The 23,543-nt window shown below is 31.4% G+C and overlaps 1 protein-coding gene across 1 annotated transcript; it reads right to left on the reverse strand.

Annotated features, from left to right (window-relative positions):
• Nucleotides 1-275: 275 nt before the first annotated feature.
• Nucleotides 276-13,615, reverse strand: LOC128188130 (uncharacterized). The gene is made up of 8 exons (XM_052858985.1): nucleotides 13,334-13,615; nucleotides 11,306-11,413; nucleotides 11,047-11,069; nucleotides 5,128-5,180; nucleotides 3,871-4,007; nucleotides 3,702-3,749; nucleotides 2,240-2,695; nucleotides 276-1,562 (listed from the first exon to the last, which is right to left on the reverse strand). Exons 1-8 carry the CDS (start codon nucleotides 13,596-13,598, stop codon nucleotides 424-426), a joined length of 2,229 nt encoding a protein of 742 aa, XP_052714945.1. The 5' UTR covers nucleotides 13,599-13,615; the 3' UTR covers nucleotides 276-423.
• Between the last annotated feature and the right edge of the window lie 9,928 nt (nucleotides 13,616-23,543).

A 23,543-nucleotide genomic window follows, 5' to 3' on the forward strand; every position in this document is an offset into this window, starting at 1 on the left:
GATCATATTAAGTATAAACATCTTCGTAATAAAATACAGCTTCGTAATAAAATACAGCTTGTAAGCCGACATGTGTTCAATCCTAGTGAGAAAAAAAAAACCCCAAATTGTTCCTCAAACCATTTATTTTCTAAAAATGATATATTAATCACAGTCCCTTAATAACATCAATGGGCTACTTTGTTTTCATACACATTATATCTTATGTTCACATGATGTTAACTGTCTCAGTATATTAATGTTTTATTGATTACGTTTGTTCAGTATCTCATTAGAACATTTAAATTGATATATTTTTGACATACTGAGTTTTAAAAAAGAAATAAGCATATCTAATATTTGACTTTGTTAAAAAACAATTGAATGTTTGGATTTTCAAGTCAATGCCAATTATTTGATTCGTTGAAAGATGAGAGTTTCGTGTTAACGAAAATGCTCCATTAAAGGATGCCCTCTGATATCTACATTATTATGAAAAATTTCAGTCTTGATTGTTTTTGCAGCATGAAGCGTTTTTCTTGACAAAGGAACAGCAAAATGATGAAATTTAGTGCATTGATCATCAGGTCGTATGAGTTCCAAAATTCTTCTGATATCACATGCTGGAAAGATAGACCACGGTTTTGTCGATTGCATCATGAATGTATGAAACAAGGCAATCGAGATCACATCATGTTTTATTTCCACGGTGTTACCATCATCCTGTATGTATGGGCCTAATTCTGGTAGGTAATATTCCACGGTGTTTTTGTCTAACCGGGGATAAATTGCATTAGCTATACCTCTTTTAAGTCCACCCTCTCTCTTATCGAAAACCACAACACACATAACATACAAAAGTGAAAAAAACATTGCCTCATTGTCATATAAAAGTTCGGAAAAATTCTCTGTCAGAAGCTGAAACGGTTTATCGCAAAATGATCTTGTACTAAAGATATTAGGAGCCACTGAAATCATCAAAGTCTGGAAAGGTGCTCCTATGTTAGCAGATCTATTTTTATTTAACTCCAGAAAATCTTCAAATGGAATATATTGCTGTTTGACATTAGTATTTTCTTGCTGCTTTATATATATTAGTAATGCTTCCGACTGTGAGAGGCTATCCATATCTACCAAAGCATTATAATCTTGCGAAACAAGAGAGTGTTTAGAGGAAATTTCTTCAATCACGTGCTCATGGATACCGAGCAACATTTTGATATTATTTTCACTTTTATGAATCGAGTGCATAAAATAGTGAAATTTATCAAACATTTCATCAGAAAATACTTGACACCCGAACGATCCTAACAAATTGTCACAACAAATCATAATTTCATCCGTTTTTTTCTCGATAACATTGTCAAAAAAAAATTCGTCTATGAATTCCTCTATCCATTTTATCGTCCACCCATCATTCCTGTACTTTCTAGCAACGTACTTTAATGCTGTTGTTTTCCCGCAACCAATGGCTCCGCGACATGTTACAATTTTCTTTGATTTAAGTTTTTCTAGAATGTTTTCAATAGCACGTGTGACAACGGTTCCATGCTCTACGATATTGTTCGGATTTAGCTTTTCATCTGTAAACAATTATACATAAATTCAATTTATTTTTCTGTGTATCGTACAGGGGCCGATGACACCCATTCTAAGATACGTTTACTCTAGCTATAGGTTGTAATACTTGTGTAACAAATTGGTAGGTAAACATTACTGCATGTTTTGTCATATAATCAATAAAGCAAATTTCATCTCAAGGTGGGATAACACACCTGGAATAAGTCACTCAAATTAGCTGTAAATTATTTGATTATAAAAGATTAAATGATTAATAAACTATACATATTATGTCAAATAAGCGAAAAATTAGCAAAATTGGGGATAAAAAATGAATATCAGAAAAAATCAATTCAGTAAGTAACAATAAAAGCCCCTGCGTGAATTTAATTCGGTATGTACGGATCGCTAGCGAGAGACTTTATCCACTCGGCTATGAGGTAAGTTATATGTTGCCGTCGATAAAATCCTTTTAATAAAACAAAATGTCATTTCGATCAGAGGTCAGCGGTTTTATGACGATGTGTTATTCCAACTTAAGAATATTATCTTTGCAATAGAAAATTTAAAAAATGTGTTGAATAAATTGACATAATATTATTCGAAATATATATGATTTTGATTATACAAATTTTAAATCATATTTCAGCTTGTTTTTCTTTTTAACTTTAATATTTTTAAAATTTTTAAAATTACTTACAATTTATATTCGTCTCGTGATCAAAATTGATAATATCACGTGGATCAACTTCCTTTTTTAACGAAATCCATCTTTCGATAATCTGGTCAGCCTCTTCCACCTTAAACATTTTATTATCCAAATACTCGTTCACCAAGATTCTAATTCGTTCAATGTCTGCCCCCACAGAAAGGTCCTCATCTGTTGGTTTGTAGCCCCAGCCCCGATCCGGACATGTTATACCACAACAGTTTGACAGAAGTGTGTATACAGTATCCAAATCAAACGTAGTCCAATCTACGGTACCTGAATTCATCATCATATCGAAGTTTTCCTTGATATGGAGTTTTAACGATTCGGAATGCATGACCATGTAAAATTGAAGGTTCTTAATTTCACTTTGTTTTACAAGTTGAAATTGCATATATCTTCCTAACGTTGATATTTTTTGTGTATACAGTGCCTCTAATTTACTGTCTGAAAGAAAATTTAAATGCTTTTTATACTTTTATCAAAAGTGTGTAGGTACGTCTCAAAGTATTTTAGGTTTTTTTTTACAAACCCATCATTTATAATATCACTCTAAAAGCTTAAATAATTTTGTTTCAGAAAATCAATGTAAAAAATGTTTTCTTCAAATCGTTATAATTTACTAGTCATTTGTTTATAGCATCCGTACGTACAAGTATATGTGTATATAGATAAGACTATAACTTGGTTTGATTGATAAGTCAACCTTTATATCTTTAAAATCAAATACACGAGACGTAGCATATCATATCATTAGTAAATATTCTTCTATGAAGAAAATGATGAAAAAAACCCTGTTTAAATCTTATTAATATTGAATTTTTTAAAAAGTTCTATCAGTTATATCTTAAATGCATTGATTTATTATGCTTACAAGCATTATGAAAGAATATCAATAGTTTTATAACTTTTGATAAAATCTGATTTTAAAAATTAAAGAGATACACATGTATTTCTCCAATGAAAATTTAATCAACCAAAAATGATTAAAAGTATCTTTATACGTACCCTGTAGCCATAAATTAATATCTGAACATCTTTTGTAGACCTGCTTTTAATTGTCAAGTTTCAAGAGAAACAGCTAGTGGCCACGTAAAAAATGGAAATTACTGATTTTCTGGGTTTTTTTGTGGTTTTATTTTTTATGTTTAAGAATAAAATGTAAAAAGAAAATTCGTCTTGTGTGTTCACATTTAAATTGCATGATGTCACGGTGGAAAAGGAAAGCAAATTATGTATCGTTTGCTTTTTTTGGAAAATAGAAAATAAAAAAGAAAATAACGCATGGCACATTATATTAACAAATTTGGAGGATTATAAAAATAAAACATAACACATAGTACATGGTATGATAAACGACAATCTGTGAGTACGTTTTTGCAAGAGGGAGGTTGACTCATCGTCACCGATTTTAAGTCCCTATGAGTTTCTGTTGCGAAAACTGACTTTGTACCTGCGTTTAACAAGAATGTGGGCTCGTCTGCTTCATTGTTTTCCAAGTCTTAACGATAAAAAGTGAAGAGAAACGTTTCATTTTTTAACCATTCAACAGGAAATGAAAAGAATAACAAAACAAAATTATAAAATTACCTTTAGCTTTATATTTCATTCTAAAAACTTACCTCTATTTCGTTTAGATAGTCTTTTTCTCACCAAAAGCACAAGTAATACAAATGAAAAAATAAGGAATACAATAGAGCTGGAGATAACGATTGCATGAAAAGATCCATCTCGTTCGGTCTTTCCAGGATTTCTAGTCCTGGAATAAAACATTTTTACAAGAATTCGGTATTATCTATCATAATATACAATCTATTGTACAAATAGATGTATTTATATAAATTCAAATAATAATACTGACTTTTCAGGTTTTAATCCAATACTATGAAAAAGAATTAAAATGTTGACTTTGTATATTTGGTCTTCTGGGCTTTGTAAGCCTTTTTAGGATGTCGGTAATACCTTAATAAACAACGCAACCCCCCCCCCCCCCCCCCAACAAGAGTAAACCATGTTTGATCTTTTTAATTGAAGGAAGAAATCCATACCAATGATTTCTTAAACAGATTTAACGCATCTTTTGAAATGAAATAAGAATTCATCGTTAAACCCGTTTAAGCTATAATCAAATCGTCTTAGATGCTTATTTGTTGTTTTTCTCTTCAGAAAAAGGGAGAACAAAATGATTTCAATGTGTAAATTGTCTTTTTTTAATGCACTATAACACTTATGATGAACACTAGTTGTACTATATTTGATGTGTGTTTTCCCCCTCTAAACCCCACTGATTTAGTATACTAGTACTTAAAGAATTTTATACCAAGAACATGGACATTGTTGAGTAAGATATTTTCCACATAATTTTTATTTTTAAATATATTATAAGGGTCAGGTAAATTAGTTGTTTTAATGAAGTGAATATTAAATGAAATTTAAAAAGAAATGATCTTTTATAACATGTAGATTAACCTTTCAGAAAGTATAAAAGCCAAATGTAGTTTAAAAAAATTGAATGGAAAGGAAAAATCAGATAACCGATTTACAGATATCAATAAACCCTATTAAAAATTTATTTCAACTGATTCCAGAAAAATTAAATAAAATGGAAATCGAAAAGAACATTACAGGATTAATTGATTGCTTAAGTGTATTGTGGCTGATAATAAACTAGTTTTGTGAAAGCAAAAGCAGTGTTGGTTTTTTTAGTTCTTTTGTTTCGAGATCAGGTTACTTCAGTGGGGATCGAATCAATTTGTTCTAATCCAGTGTGCTTTGATATTGAATGCGTTATGTTTGGTGACAGGAGTTTGCCAAAACACAATGATAGAAACTCTATGTCTAACACAGGAACAAAAAAATATTTTATCGTAGATACTTACGTTATTTGTTCATCTCGTTCAGTTCCAAGTGTCGACGTTAAAGTAGTTGTTCTCTACAGTAATAAAGGAAAAGAAATATACATTTACAAATAAATTTACATATAAATACATAAATACGAGAAACGAAATTCAATAACGATAGAAAATACAAACTGCCATCATTTTTTTCAATACCATCATATTATTTCACATTGACGAAAAACAACACTGTCGATAAATTAACCAAAAAAAAAAAATAGCGATACAAGAAAAAGTGGAAAAAAATAGTCAATAAAATATATCTTTTGTTCAAATTATGATAAGATCTTAATATGAACAAATAAATCAATAAATAATAAATAAATATAATAAATAAATAGTTCTAGTTCACATGCATATATCAGTTTTAACACAAAGCAGCATAATCTCTTTTCAACTCACTTGAAAAAAAGTTCTAGTAAGCTATTCTAATCATGTGTTGTTCATCGTTTGTCTGTGTTCACTTTCTACCGGTTTGACTGTTTTTCCTGTGTGCTTTTTATCTTTTGGCAACAGTTTTGGTCAGCTTTTGGCCATCTTCGCTAGCCAAGGATTTTCGGTCCACTTTGCTCCCCGTAAACCCTTGGCGGATTTCATTACGAAAACTCGGTGACGTGGTGGCGCTATCTAGCGAGCAACTTGAGTTGCGCCCCTTGTATATTTCATTTTAATCGAATTAAACAACGGGTTATATATACACTACGGTATTAATACAACTTAAAAACATGTTGACTACCGAATGTCGGAACATAAATAGCGATGCTATTAAACATGTAAAATACGAATTAAGTAATAACCAAGGGAAAGCACAGAATGTTTTATTCATTGTGTTTTGCCTACGGACCGGGAGTGAGAAAGTCGCCGATTCATATGAAAGCTTTCATGTCATAAAACCAGGTATCGCTATCGTTAATATTGCGGACCAACGAAATTAAATAAAACGAAGATAATTGAATCTTTAAAAGCAATAAAAATAAGCAGGAACGTATATATACTAACGGGATAGGCAACTTCTAAATTCGCCATGTTTACTTCCCATGCTGATCACGCGAGCCTTGACAAGTTTGTAGAACTACATGTTCAATCCCAGTAAAATAGATAGGTTTTAAAGCGATCTGGTTATACCATCGTTGGAGAAGCACTGTACTCGAGAACTTGTGTCTCAAATTGTTAAAAGCACCGAATGTTTTACCAAAGATCCCACATGTGTTTTCTTTTAAAGTTTATATTTACATGCACTGTGATTGGATCAGCTACTCTCAGCTGCAGCCAATCATAAAGCGGAGCTTGTCACCGAGTTTTCATAATGAAATCCGCCAAGGGTTTATGGGGAGCAAAGCGGACCGAAAACCCTTGGCTAGCGAAGATGGCTTTTGGCAGCCGGTTCAAGAAATGTTTACAATTCTATCCTCAAATGTACAAGATTGCTGCACATTCCCCTTAAAGCTTTGCACGATTTCGTGAATGATGATACTTTTGAAACGCCCTATTCAATACCTTTCTAACAGTATAAAAACCTTTTAGCTCCATATAGTTTTAAACTTATAGTCATTTCAAAAGAGAAAGATCGATTGAGTCATTGATTACTATTGTAAAAATGACGGGTTGATTATTGAAGGAATTAGAGCTTTTCAACGTAAGAAAAACTCGGTCCTTTGGTAATGCAGATTTTAACTTAATTTGGAGAAGTCTACAGGAAATTTCTGATTGGCACAAAGTCCTTTAAAGATGCAGGAAAATCTGGCAGCTCTGTGACGGTAACAGGCAAAGCAAATGTCTCAGGGAAATAATTGAAAGTGATGGATGATACATGCTTCGCCGGTGCATTTTATGTTGAAGCGTATTTTGAAAGTACGAGTTATTTCTGCCAGATAGATACTGCATAGATTAACAGATGGCCAAACACTAGTACGAGTACAAATAGTTTAACAATTGCTTATATATGTTTCCCAAATTCAAGTAAAGCCAATTAGCAAATATTGTAACTGGTAACGAAACACGGGTTCACCATATCGAACCAGGTAGACAAATTGAAAACAAAATATGGCAAATATTTGCAAAAATATGGCAAAAATAAACACGGTAGAATGCCTGTTGGCGCCAAAAAACCATAAGCACAAAGAAGGTTCTTTACTGCAAATTCTTTTCATATGATGGTATAGCCATATAAATTTTGGTGCCAAATGGTAAAGTGTTACAGATCGGTATATCGGTATTAGTAAAATGATATACTAAAAAACTCAGAAGATATTACCATAAACTACGCCAAGTGTCAGGATTAAGGCATGTGCGTACCCTTCATGATAATGCTTCGTCACATACATCTAAGATTGTGAAGCAGTTTTGAAGTAGGGGGCGGTTACCATCCTGCCACATCCATTATACTCACCAGATCTAGCGACTTTCCCCTTTTTCAAGACTTAAAAAGTTATCTAGTCGTCTTTATAAATCCCGACAAGCCCATGGCTCAGCCATCAGTCAGTGCCTTATAGTTCTACCTAAGGTGGCTCGACACACCAATGCATTATTTGATGGATCGATGAAGAATCATTTTTGAGAAATGATTATACAAAAATGACACCTATATCGGCCTCTGATTATTTTATATGAATTTTTTTGTATTTTTTGATAGAAACCGGAAACATCGTTTTAGCTGCGAACAAGATATATTAAGCTAAAAATTTGTTATCAATTAATGCACAATACAATTATCTATAAATACATATCAAAACGGCCAGATAAACTTTGAAATATTTTTGTAAAAAAAAATATTTATGAAAATGAAAAAAAAAAAGGATTGTAAATATTTTTTTAAATCTATGGATAAAAACTGCAGATAAACTGTTACTCGCATTTTACAATTGCTGTGCAATCATATTTCAACAAGAAATTGAAACCAAATAGTGAAATTAAAGAAAAAATGGAAAATTTTAAAATCGAACTGATCCCGATTGTAATTAAACTGATCCCGAACGAAATCACATAAAGTTAGAATGAATCAGAATTTTGCAAAATATTCAGGTTGTTTAGCTGTAAAATGGTTTCGTCATTTACTAACTTTATAATTTATATCAATTACTTAGAAAAAAAACCTGCAGTTTATTTGTTAAATATCAATTTTAAAATAATTCTGATCGGGATCAGTTTTTTTTAATCGGGATCGGTTCAAATTTGATAAATAGCAATTTTTCCAAAATTTCGCATTTTCATTTCAATTTCTTTGTAAAATATCATTGTTTAGTAAATAGTTTATGTGACTATATGTTATTTTTGAAATTTTATCCATAGATTAAAAAGATATTAAAGAATTAAAATTTTGATTTTCAGAAATATTTTTTTAATTAAAAATTTAAACACTTGACCAAACGATCGTTGGCATGAATTTATTTATAATTATATTACACATTAATTGACAACAAGTTTTAAGCTCTAATATATTCTGTTTGTCTGCAAAACAGTTTTTCCTATTTCACTGAAAAAATACAAAAAAAACTCGTATAAAATAACTGAAAGCCGATATTGATCTCTGTTTTGTGGAATCATGTTTCAAAAAAGATTCTCTATCGATCCATAAAATAAAATGTTGGTGTGTCGAGGAACCTTAAGGTCAGACGACACGTTCCTCAATTTTAGATAACTTTTTCCAGGAATATGTTAATGGTTTACTACTACTTTGACAAGCATTCTTGCAAAAAATTAGGGTACCTTACCAGGCATTTCTGCAAAATACCAGAGTATGCAATTTCCTATATAATCTTCTTGAAAATACACTTGAATAGCTAATATAAAAATAAATACATCTACACGACAGCGAAATTCACAATATTAGAACTATATCTCCGCCGGGGCGGGGCTTTGAACTCTGAACTCAGAAAAATCGTTTCTGACAGTGAGCGGCCACGGTTCTAACCACTCGACCATCTAGGCATATAACCACATTTAAGTAAATTTTTATCATTTTTAAGGTAATTATAAGATTAATTTTTTTTATTGGAACTCTTTATTACGAGGAGATACAAAAAAGATTCTCGAGGAACGTGTCGTCTGACCTTAATCAACATACTGTAACGCATTTCAAAATGGATTCAAAGATTGAAAATGTGTATTTCAAACAGCGGAGAATACTTTGAAGTAGTGTATTATTCATACACTGTATCACTATATGAGTCTTTTAAGATACCATACAATGCTCATTATGTTTCGAACAACCGTCGCTTTTTGAGCAACGAAAGTTCTTGATTTGTAAAATTCATGCCTACCAGGCTAGAGGTACTGATGCTGTTTTAGAGGTGGGTGGGGCCTTGATTATCATATAGTGAATATGCAATAATTAGAAAGTCTTCTCAACTCTTATACATTTACAAGGCAATTAAGTTCATTGTCAGGGTTAGAAAAAGTTGATTATAAAGTTTAAAAAATATATGTTCTTGGTCATAGTTCTTTTGTTCAAGGAGAAGGTCTACCGATCACAATATGAAAATGCATTTTTCTTTAGAAATGTTTTAATTGCATTAAACTTTAAGTAAGCAATCTTAAACATCTTAAAAATGAGTCAGAACCCTCAACTGAAATCGTGGCATTTATGACAAATGTGTTTGTGGTTTTAGTTTTAGAAAGTTATATGTTTTAAAGTGAATATGCACGAACGTAAAAAAAAATTACCCACTTTTTGAAATCTAGCAGCAATATGAGTATTTGTTTAGAAGATTAAATGTGTAGAAAAACTTTAAGCAAAGCTTGCCGTTGGATATTCATTTGTATCTTTCTATTTTGTTATCAAATGAATTAGGCTTAAATTTGTATATAACAGATCAACTTAAACTTTTTCTTTAAATCATTTTAATGAAAATTTAACATTTTGGTTTATTTTGTTATGAAATCTAATACATGCAATGTGAGCATCTGTAAAAATGCGACTTCCATTTTGCACATCACACACAGTGTAAAATGAAAAAGACATTCCTAGAATTTTGCTGAGATATTACAAATGTTTGTGCTGACATTTATACAGGAGCCATTTTTGTTACTTAAAGACACTAAATTCTAACTGGTAACTAGTTTAATTTCGGAGGTAATATAAAGTAAAAACAGCGCTTGTAAATTATCTTTAAATACGGAAATTCGCAATGCTTAAAGGTCTCTAAATTCTTCAAATTTGAATAAAATTTCTTCGTACAATTGTCATGAACTGTAATAAAAATATATCAAAATAATGAAATTTTGACCGTGGGTTTTTAGATTAAATGGGCTTAAGTCTAAACACTGGTGATGGTTATGTCGAAAGTTTAGGTCCTTGCTATGAAAGGAACAGAAGTTTCACATTTTCAAATTATAGAATGCTTAATTGCACAAAATTCTAATTTAGATAATATTAAGCCATTATTTTGTGTTTTTCAGATAATATTTGAATAATCGTTTTTACGGGTGTTTCGTACTATCTTAATTAATCGTATGAGTTTCGAATTCTCGTTCTTACATATTACACATGTACTAATGTAAATACAAGTATTTAAACCTGCCTGCTGAAGAGGTCGTTATCCATGTCATACTTACTTGTTGTGGACATAATTTTCAATCTTATATTTATTAAATGACTAAATATTTAAAAGAAAACCTTATAAGCATAACTGATTCGTTTACCTTTTTATATTGCCTTTTGAAACTTGTTTCTGAACATTGCACTATCACATTGTTACTAAATTGTCATCTTTAAAAGTATGAACATGAATAATACTTATGTGATCGTTTAGGCCTTTGTTTTTAAGAATTCACCAAGCCGAGAAAGTAATATGTAACATGGAGTTATTATTTTAATTAAATGAAGGTCACTGCTTAGTCTGTCATTTCTTTGATAAATTTTTCTTTTTAAAACTATGATTTTTAGTTTTGATGTTTTCGTACCTGCTCTGTATGACACACTGGATCTAGAAAAACAAATTACAATAATAAGAACTACATGACTATCTAATGTAGTGATCAGATTAAAAAATCTTCATCCTTCAAACTATCCAAAAAATAAGTAAATATTTTAACAATTACCCCCAAAATTGAAAGAACTTATTACATCATTCCGCTTTTGTTAGCCATTTTAGATGAACTGACTAAATCTTACCATTATGAACAATATTTTCCCCTAATCATTCAAATCACAACAACTTACATTTGAACGACTCAGAAGGTAAGTATGCATCAGGCGGGCAGTCGGAAGAAGCATAACATTTGACAAAATTTAAATTGAACGTGTTTTTATCCAAAACTGCACATTCACCTGTTAAACGACACAGAAAGACACATTAACCACACATACATATGTTTTAAAAAAAAATGTAAACTTCTTTGCCATCTAACAGACATCATCTATTGGAGTATATGAATTACATCAATTCTTGCAAAAATAATGTTTCCGGTATATAGTTAATACACGTGCATTAAGGAAAAAAAATATAAAATATATAATCAGGTCGTGAATATTACACGCCTTCTAAAATCATTTATTTTACACTTACCTAATTATAAAAGAAACATTATTTAAGAAATAAACAATAAAAATAAAAATGTTTCAATTTTCAAAGGATATAAATTTAATTGTACACGCGATCAAACCCTATGAACCTCGAAAAGCATCTCAGTTGATTTAGTCAGATACCAACTAAGTTCATATCCCAGTGAACTTTTTATAATTATTGTTTATTACTTTATTTTACGTTTCAAAAAATCGAATGACTCAAAACTACTTACATAACTGTGTATTTATGTTTGGAATTAAGCAACCGTAAAGCCATAATCGCATCCGATAATGAAGACAAACATGACATTTAGGTCCGTAAAAAGTTCACACATAAATTTATATGTACATTTTAACTTGTTCTTCTTAAGGTCCATATTTTATCAGGAAATATATATTTGAAAATGTAAATAAATTGGATCAAAATCTACATTCCATTTTCACAGTTCAATTTTTTCTTCGAAATTATTTTTTCAAGATGAAAGCACCCCCTTTTCTCTTAAAAAGAACGATTACGAAAGCTTGTCCCAGCACCAAAAACAATAAAGCTTGCGTTTCATATCGTGGCTTGATTGATTTTGAGAATCATCAGTCTAGTTTGAAAAAAAAACGTGCCAGAATAATCTCTTATTTTCACTATTTACTATTCTTTTGACAAGCGACGTAAAGTCCAACCCTGGTGATCGGAGCTGGATCAGATATAAATCACACAGCTGGTTCTACTCATGATCGGGCTAAGACCTGGCTTCACAAATTTACAGGGAGATATAGTTCAACCCGACAGTTCAAAATATAGTTTTTGGTGGTTCCACTCAGCTAATAAAAGTTTTCAACCTGGTTGCATTATATAAATACCTGGTGTGAGTTTTAAGAATTGATAAAATAATATTGAAGCTTAGTATTATGAGTTTGGCATCTATGACATGCAAATGTCGATATTGACTTTAAACTTAAAGCTGCTTGGTCCGATTTTTTTTGTTATTACAGTATCAATTTTTCTCTATACGAGCCATTTATCTGAGAAAGATATGGACTTTCTCCTATTTACACCAGAATCAGTCTCCTTTCAAAGTTAGAAATATTCAAATTAAATAAAAATAATTTCTTCTTGGGCAAACGAAAAAAACAAACCAAAATGCATCACGGGATGTTTAGAAAAGGAAACCGTTTGGTTTTGTCCCCCGAATAATTGGGGTTATTCAACCCGCATGTTTGCAGCGATTATAAAGAAATCAAACTTCAGAACTATTAGCGAACAGATCATACACATGTTTATTCGTAATTTGTCTGATCATTTCGACCTTTATTTAAAGCGATGTCAAAGTCGTAATATAACCATACCCGTCTCGTCGTCAGGGGTGAACTTTAACATGAGGCGAAATAATGTGGTACCCTTTTATGTCATTTGTTTTGTTAGCAAATTTTGTACGTATATTTCTTCTTTGAAGTTTGGCTTAATTGACTGGGAAAACTACTGCAATGTTTATTATTATACATATACTTAGCTTAACCATCGTTTAAAAACGTGCATAAAATTTGATATAAAATCGGACCAAGCAGCTTTAAGAGTCGAATTACAGATAAAATCCATTTAAATGCAGATATATGATTCATATGTGATATACACATGTAATATTACATTTTTAAAATGATAAGGGGCTTTAACCTATGCAGATTTTTTACCTTTGCTTGTAAGACCAACAACGGTACATATTTCCCCTAACCGTCCTGGCTGGTTTTCAATGGCGGCACACATGTAATCAGGTATGGGTTCTTGACACCTTTTCTTTTGAGCTCGATCCATCCATTCTTCTTCATTTGATGGACATGATGACACTTCTTCAAAAAGGTTACCATGAACGTACGAATATAATAGCAAAAACATTGTTATTCGAATTGGTATACAAGAGACTGAACAGTAATCCTCCATTTTAAATGAAGCTTGCATAAGAAACCGAAAGTAGACCTTGATTAAACGGATTTTTTAATTATCTAAACTTTAAATGACAATGGATACTTTTCGGGCCTTTCCGGCAGAGCTCAAATGTCCATGACAACCCCCCCCTTCCCTTTTATAAAACGCTTTCTTGAATCTTGATACGAAAAAAAATCGGCTTAGACGGATTCCCCTGTGAATTTTATAATGTTTTTGGGAATATATTCTGCCATTAGTTTTTTTATCTACTCTTGGATGTATATGGAAAAAAGAACTTAGATACACCAGTCTTAAAAAGGTAAAAAAACAATGGGCTGATATCTATATCATGTAAAATGTCAAGAGGAATAAGACAGGAATTTATAATTTTAGCAATGCTGTATTTTAATAGCAGAAATTTTAGCATTGAAATTAAAGAACAATTATAACATACATGGTTTTGAATTTTTATGATATGACTAAAGAAATTAAAAATTTGCGATATGCAACGATAAAACTAACTCTTTATCAAGGATAACAAACTGTTGAAATGTTCTGCAGTCATGCAGGATCAACATTTAATTTGAATAAATCCCAATGAATACTCATTGAAAATTAAAAGATAAACATGAAATTGTAGAAGAAGTTTATGTAAAAAACAATACAGTACGATGTTTAGGAACTTAAATCGGACGTACATGATAAAAATAATGCAATGAACTTAACTTAATAAAAACGTACAATGACAAGGAAAAACTCTTTGAATCATTGACAAAAGGAAAACGAACTACATTTGGCAAATCGTGTTCTGTTGATATTCAAGTTGTGTCGAAATCAATTTACATTGCATCTTATCTCCCACTTCCGGGTATAGAGAAATGTTCATATCTGGAAAGGTCGGTCCCTACTCGAGTGACGTCATCACAGATAGTTCTGTATATAATGTATTTAGATCTGTAATTATCATTACTGATAAAGTACAGAATTAATACATAGACATTGAGTTAATAATATTGCATTAGTGGCAGACCAATGTGTATTTTCTGCATGTTTAGAACGTTTTGATCTTTTACTATTACACGCTTCAAAATATTGTATTTGAACATGCTTTGTAGTATAAACTAATTCAATTTTAAAATGTTGGAAGAAAACTTTATTAATTGCATTTTTCAAAGGTTATGTTGATGTAGCGAAATTGGGGAACATATGCTTTAAAAGTTGAAGAAAAAAATATCATGTAAACCCATACATTTTTTTTTTAGCTCTCCAGGTGCCACAGATACTAATCATATATTCTAAAGAAAAAAATAAGCAGTTAACCATCAACTTACAAAACTATATTAAGATATTCCAAATTTTGTAATGATTCTTATTTTCTTATTTGGTTTTCCTTCCCTGCAATATGTCCGTCCTTTTTATCAGTTTATCAATAAAAATGACAATTTTAATGTGTTTCTCGCTTAATACTTGATTACAAATATTTTTTACAACTTGTTTTATTAAAAAAAATGTATTTAAAACTGTAAAAGAGGAAATTAGTTAAAGACGTGTTTTGAAAAAGGGGGTATACATATTGATAATATTAAGATATTTATTTTGTTTTGATTTTTTTATTACATAAAATGTCAAACTAATAATTTCAAGAGAAAAAATCCAATACTTAAACCAAACAATTGCTAAGTAAGGACCAACCTAAATAGGAAACACAGAAGAAGGCGGATTTGGCATAATACATTTAGAACTTAAATCAAAAGCACCAAAAGCATCTTGGGTTAAGAGGCTATCGGAACAATGTTTGATTAATGAGGTCATTAAAGCTGATTTAAAAAGGGTTACCCTTCATTTGAATTACATACTTACAACGTCTGAGAAAAAATTGAAAAATTGACGTTTATTTATTATTTTCCTAATTTTTTAAAGACATATTTTGTTGTTATATGGTTGTGAAAAAGGCACACATTCTCACCATGTAGAATGTAACATATTTACTGCAACAGCCATGGAATAACAAACTTTTTAAGGATAAAGGTAAAACTTAATGTTTTTTAAAATGAATATGTAGTGGTTCACTACATATACGTAAATGATCATTTTAAGAAAAATGGTTAAAGGGAAACACTCAACGATCTTTCTGATATTTTGTCGGAAAAAAGTAATTGGCTACATGAATGTTATATAATATTCATATCAGATAAGAAGATAAAAACAACTGTGTATTTATTTTTTGAATTATGCAACCGTAAAACTATAGGCACGTCCGATCATTATTTCATCTTTACGATCATCATCCTTAAAAAACACAATTCCTTAAGCTTGTCCCAGCACCAAAGACGATACAGCTTGCAATTCATCGCGGTTTCAGTGATTCGGAATAGCATCTTTCTAGCTTGAAACAATGTGCCAAATTATCTCTTATTACAAACTATTTTCTATTCTTCCGACATGCGACGTAAAACACAGCTGGTTCTACTTATTGTTGAGAATTTCCTATTTCAGCTGATAATTGTGCTTATTCAGCATGTTATGCAGATATTTAATAAAGATAGTTTCAGGTTAAGACTTTCGATCACAAATTACTTTCGATCACAAATTAACCTGCAGAAACTGTTCGATTGGGCAGTTCAAGATATAGTTTCGAAAGTTCCACTCGGCCAGTAAATGAAGTTATAAGCCTGATCGATCATTGAAAAACAATTTTGTAGGCAGGTAATTTAAGAGTGTAGTTAAAAAGTCTGGGATAAAGAACTGTGAACGCTAACGCCCGTTTCCGGCCTACATTTTGCATCCAAATATTTAAGAATTTATGTCAGATATTCAAAAACAAATTTATCTACTTGAAAGTATGATCAAATCCTAATTGATTTATATATAATAAAAGTTGTAGTCAAATTTATAATTTTTCAACAAGTTTTGCTTACTGGGGGTCTAAAAAATTTCATCGAAATCGGTCTCTATGAGTGAGGAAAATATTATTTAACCGTCGATATGTGCATAAAAACTTAAGAATCAAATGCTTACGTTAGATATTAAAGTAAAATTTCATTTTAAGTCATATCTGTCAATTATTTTTCGAAAATGTACAAGGCAAAATTCTTTTTTGGAATGTATTTCGGTCTGTAGACTTATCCGCCGCCCCCCCCCCCCCCGGTGAAACAACAGACCCTTCGGTATAAATATGCTAAATAACAATATATAAAACCCCTCAAAAGTAATTTTTGTATCACGGGGGGGGGGGGGGATTTGTTTAAAAAAAAAAAACATTTCCGTTTTCCGTTATTTTTTATTATGATATGAGCTATTTTAACCCAAAATACAAAGTTATATCTCTTTGTTTGACCAAATCATGTATGTTTAATGAACATATACACAAATGTTTACATTAGTATAAAAAAATAACTTTAATTAGACAATTTAAAAAAAAATTACTTTTAGGCGGCTAGACAATGCAATCGTTCGCAGTTCTTTAGGTATCGATGGATTGCACAGAATTCCCATACAGCAATTTATCTGTAGTTTATCTCATTTGAGTTATAATGGAGCAATTAATTTGTGCACTAAAATTGAATTTTCGTCTCATATGAAAAATTGTGAAAAAAAGAACAAAGCCACTTTCAAAACTTTTAAAAGGTTTATTTGACATTTAGAATTTGATAATATTTTACTCTCTACACGTGACAAAAAATACCTTGACAATATTTCTGATCTCAGGTAGACAGGATGCCTACAACACTTGATGCAAAATAGAGAGAACACAACCCCACCCACACCCCCGAATGTTTAGAGTACAACTTCCACAGGGAAACATTTCAGCTCTAGAATAGTCTTTTTTCTATTTCGTTTCTATTTTCATGGATCTGCTTTTATTTCACAAATATTCCAATCATAAAATAATGCCAAAATGTCTATGAATTTGGTCAATATCGTCGTTTTGGAATCCTGTTAGTATATATTTCTGAGGAGAGGCTTAAGATGATTCCCTGATAGGAAACCTCACCAAGTGTACTCTTACCTTTTTATATGGCTATTTTTCTGTTGAGGAATTCATCCTTTCAAATTATTTTCAAAGAAAAGTATGATGTGTCCTTGTCGAAAAGCTAGCTTTCAGGTGGAATGAAAGAAAACAAGTGCGTACAAGGCATATGTGTATCAAATCTCTCATTGTATTTTATCTGATATTCTTTTTAGGGACAGTTATAAAAATCATATGCATAGTGAAATTTGACCTTAGGTACAAATTTAGACAATTCAACATGAATATCCACCCACTGGTTTGAAATAAAATAAAACGTTTTTTCCGCCACAGGCAACACACATACACGTATATATTATCCACATCAGTTTAGAATTTTCATACCTGTCTGATCCTCTAATTATCCAGCCATGCAGTTTTTTTTAATTTCAATTTCAATAAATAGGTTAAAAACCATTTAAGAAAGAATTCTGTCTCAGTTAATGCAAAAATGAGAAAAAAATATGATTCAACTTATTAAGCACTGTATCAGTATTACAGTGTTAATTTCCGCACTTGTGCAGGATATCATCTAGTGTAATAAGATTAAAGAGAATTGTTATACATCTCATGAAGATTGGGAATATAATAGCTAGTACAGGATACTTGCAATTTCTATTAATGCACACATACGTTTTGGATTCCCAGGTTGGGTTGGATGGGTTTAGCCATAGTCATAACATTGAACATAAATTGTTGTTTTTTTTTAAATTTAAAACAACAAATCGGAAATTAAAGGTTTAAAACATGATATTAATCATTCTATACACATTGCATTCATTTTCTTAAATACTATTTGCAATGGCGTCGTCCCACCCATGAAAAGTGTTTAGAACACATGGTAGTTTGAAAACACTTCTGTCTTGAACTGTGAAAAAGGAGAAACCAACCGACGCAGAAATATTATTTTTTCAAACAAAATGGATATCCCGGTAAGAGGGGTGTGAACATCATCTAACCCAAGGAGGGGTCACACCTTTTCACGATATTTGCCTAGCTATAAAGTCAAATAACAAAAAATGAAAAGAAAGGGTGGCAGTGCTTGATAATTATCTCCTTTTCCAAATTTAGTTCATTTATCTCGATCAACCTTAAGGTGCACATGTTGAATCTAGTATACTTATAAGACTTATTTAGTAACCAAACGCATTCTGAATACTGAAGCTCAGGAAAAGCTTAGCTAAGGTATCATCAACAATATAATCTTAGTCCAAATAGCTATTAATTTAAAACAAAAAAAAAATTCTTTTTTTATAAATCATTTATGATCTCCATTTTTTGTTCATAAGTTTCCTTTAGTTGCCACTAAATTGCCTACATCCTTCAGTGTAAAACTTTTTTAAAAATCAAGTATTTTTATATTTTACTAATTTGGTAATTGTCTGTAGAAAACAATTTTATGTTATATTTCTATGCATGACAATTGCATTCTTTGAAAACATCCAGATACTCAGTAAGTGTTGGATGCAACACCTTAAGAGTCAGTCTATTTTGCCGTGACCTTCTACGTTGAAATCAATATATTCCACGAAGATAACAGTTACAGACACTAGAGCTAATTTGACTTTTTAATAAACTTTCGTTTTTTATAAATAGTAACAGAATCACAAAAAAAATCAAGTATGATTTTACTATTAAGGTAAACGATTACTCAGAATGAAAAAAAATTCCACTGATGATAATGAAAAACCATCTACTGTGTGTTAAGGTATACGTTTACTCAGAATGAAAAAAAAATTCTACTGATAATAATGAAAACCCATCTATTGTGTGTTAAAGACCTTTCATGGTAGTGTTGGTTTTTTTTTACTTTCAAAAAAGTAGGTCAATGATCTAGTTTTTGAGATAATGGCCATTAAATGTTTTTTGACAATTTTTATGAATATTCCAGTCCGAATTTCCTCTATCAGTTTTCCAATTACTATCTTTTTTTCATTTAATTTTACAAAACATTGAATGATGATAATGCTAAAACATTTATAGCAATAAACTAGGTATATTGACTTTATTATGCTGGCATAAAAGTTCTATGAGGTCAATGATCAAAATTTTGAGATATGGTGTATTTATCGTTTTTAAGCATTTTCCTATATTTTTGTAGTGTGTGCCATTCGAATATCTAAACGAAAAAGTGAAATAAAACCAACAGAAAATATGCAAAATTATGTTGACTAACAGATAAAATCTTAACTTTTAATATTACAGTACTACCAAAAATATGTCAGTGAAAAACAAAATCTGAAAATTTTAGTCCGAATTTCCTCTGTTTTGCTAAAAGTCCAACTTTGTTTGGCCTTAATCCATAATATAGTAAAAATATCGAATGGGTTGTCAAAAATCATGATTTCATAAATACTTTTAGTGTTTAGAACAAATTTTACTCATGACATTGAACTTTATAACAATCTGAAATTGAGAACTCAAACCCTGAGTAAACAGCGTTCCTTAAATAAAAAAAAGGTCAGTATAAGGTAAAAGGAAAGTGGATGAAATTGGTAGACCATTTTACAAGCACAACCCACATTGCTAATCAGGGCGTAAAGCGTTAAATGCGCTTTACATAATGTACAAAGAATGTGACATCAACTCCGCTCAAAAGCTGAGGACAAAAAACCCTGAATACTTCTTTTCAATTTGAGGATTACTTGAATAAATGTGAACTTGATACTTCAGATTAGCTCAGTACGGAGAATAAGGTCCACTAAAGTGAATTTCAAGGTCCACTGTGTATCTCGTTTCCTTACTGTTGGCAGAGATATGTTAATTTTGAGAGTTTTTGCCTTGGTTGTGCTATGTACATATATTTGTCATTACATATAAAACCACCACCACTCATGACATTTGGTATTTAAAAACATGAGCTTATGATAACTTATTTATTTAATTAAAGCTTGACTAATTCTTAAATTGCTTCATGTTATATCAAAACTATGATATCAAAATGATAATTAATTTTGGTCAAGCTTAGGTAGCAAGGGACAGTTTCGAATAAAGTACCCGTCAATATTTTTGTAAAATTGAGAGTTGCTGTACTTGAAGGCTTATGAGTGTTGCTAAAATTCATGAAATGATTTTTAATGAATATCATTACTTAGAGGGGTGTCTCTTGTTGAAATTGATATGCAATATGTAGGCCCCTTATGTTAGGTACATGAGAATCAGAAGTAAAATGCGAAACCTGCGGCTTTGACTGTTGTGCTGACTTTACACAGTGAAATTGCAAGTTACAGACGGGAGGTAAAATAACACGAAAAGTAGGTGGATGGGACATTGTAAACTATACACCGGTAAGTTTCTGACATGTGCTAGTGCAGCATGCACGCGGTACGGAAGGTCAACCCTCTGCAGGGAATTAGCTGGGGGAGGTCTAAAAAGCTGAAAAATCATGAAAAATTAGCAAAATATGAAAGGGTCAAAATCTCATAAAAACCAGTATGTAGAGAATTTTACAGGTTTTGATTAGCAATTTTCTTCAGAAATTGGTGATTGGCCTTATAAAGAGTGAATTAAAGGTATTTGTGCTGAATGGGAACTGAGGAAATTCTAGTTACAGAGTTCCGAAGACATGCATCCCTTGGCTACAATGAATTGGATCAAAAAAACTGTCCCCTGCCACCTTCAAGACTACATGGTATTTTCATATTTCTCCTTTAAGTGTAATTTTGAGTGGATTTTGTACCATAAGTAATACATTTTGTGAAAATGGATGATTTTCTTGGCTATAGATGTCATGACATCATTTATTAGCTAAAATATTCAAGGGGAGTAACTCCCTCTTAAATGTGTAGAATGACCACCACTAGAGTAAATTGGCTTAGAGAGTAGGCATTTCCTATCCTGATGACAATTAATAGGCTTAAGTTAATTACTGAGATAAGAATAAATACTTTAAAACAGTTTTTATCAATTAAATCATTAAATTTATGAATTTGCAGCCATTTTGCTGTCTGATTTTATGAAATAACATTAATCCACCTGACTTATATCACCCAATTTTTTAAAAACAGCATATTTTTATTTCAAATGAACTTTACATGTAGACAAATGCAGTTATCAAAGTATACAATATGTCAAAACACTCAAGTTTTTGCTCCTTCCTATCAAAAAATGGTATTTTAGATGTATTTACAGAATTGAAAAAGCCACCCCCTCTTTCCAATGGACTCCATTACCATTACATGTAGGATATGTAACTGTACATTTGACCTTGAAATAACATCTGCTATGATAATTACTCTTGAAATGAGCAAAAAACAACATATTTTTACCCTTTTATTGTATATATGCATCAAAAATGTAGAAAACATGTAAAATTTGAACCTTTTTCATGGAATTCTCATCCGTCCCCAGGTACCCGGGTGTGTTTGAATTTCATTTTAATTAAACGCACATGTCACACTTGTAAGTCTTACTAATTTAGCAAAGTTAAAAGGAGACTAGAAACCAGAATATATAAGATATCAACTAAATATGATTATAGGCTTAGTTTTTCATGAAAACAAGAAATCACATGTAGGGCGACATGACATTTTGTGTATAAAAATGCTACAAATCATCCATTTACCAAAAAAGATCAATTTTAAATATCAGTGATGGTTGTTTTCAATTATGTGTAAGAAATGACTCAAGGAAACTGCCACAAGTTTCATAATATTAGGTTAAAGTGTTCAAACTAATGCTTCTTGTGAAAATCAAAAGATAGGGGGAGGGTATACATGTAAAGGGATTTCTAAGTGATGTGATGCTTTTATCATGATAATATCAAGCAGATGCATGTAGTATTCAGTGAGGTTTCTTATTTAAGGAGGTTGAACAACAGTTGACCTCTAGAAGATTAGGTAAAGATGCTTTATTTATGGAGAGCCCTGTGAATCTGTGTTAAATAGAGGAAAGTGGAAATGGTGGGTTCACTTAAATGGCCATATTTTTCTTAAACCTCAATGGAATTGGCAAAATGTGGTGTACTTTTTTTCAGAATAGCATAAGCTTTGTAATTTTAAGACAAGATGACTTTTCAGAGAATGTGAGTGTATGTTAAAGGTAGCAAGGGACAGTTTCGAATAAAGTACCCGTCAATATTTTTGTAAAATTGAGAGTTGCTGTACTTGAAGGCTTATGAGTGTTGCTAAAATTCATGAAATGATTTTTAATGAATATCATTACTTAGAGGGGTGTCTCTTGTTGAAATTGATATGCAATATGTAGGCCCCTTATGTTAGGTACATGAGAATCAGAAGTAAAATGCGAAACCTGCGGCTTTGACTGTTGTGCTGACTTTACACAGTGAAATTGCAAGTTACAGACGGGAGGTAAAATAACACGAAAAGTAGGTGGATGGGACATTGTAAACTATACACCGGTAAGTTTCTGACATGTGCTAGTGCAGCATGCACGCGGTACGGAAGGTCAACCCTCTGCAGGGAATTAGCTGGGGGAGGTCTAAAAAGCTGAAAAATCATGAAAAATTAGCAAAATATGAAAGGGTCAAAATCTCATAAAAACCAGTATGTAGAGAATTTTACAGGTTTTGATTAGCAATTTTCTTCAGAAATTGGTGATTGGCCTTATAAAGAGTGAATTAAAGGTATTTGTGCTGAATGGGAACTGAGGAAATTCTAGTTACAGAGTTCCGAAGACATGCATCCCTTGGCTACAATGAATTGGATCAAAAAAACTGTCCCCTGCCACCTTAACTAAGCAATTGCCAACAATTCTATATACAATAAATATTTATAAACAGTCGCACCTGTTTTAAGAGGCCACTTGTGGGAAAATGACAAACTGGCCGCTTAAGACAGGTGGCCTCTTATTTCAGGTTTCAAATTATTGAAGAAAAAAAGACTAACTGTATTCGGCGCGTCCGCGTGCTCGCGCAACAGATTTTGTTTGTAAATTAGATTATCGATTATACGATTTTATTTTCATCGGGCACGATGTTTCACTCTGCCAGAATGAGCAGTGAACAACGA

This window comes from Crassostrea angulata, chromosome 6 (genome assembly GCF_025612915.1).
Source record: "Crassostrea angulata isolate pt1a10 chromosome 6, ASM2561291v2, whole genome shotgun sequence".
NCBI lineage: Eukaryota > Metazoa > Mollusca > Bivalvia > Ostreida > Ostreidae > Magallana > Magallana angulata.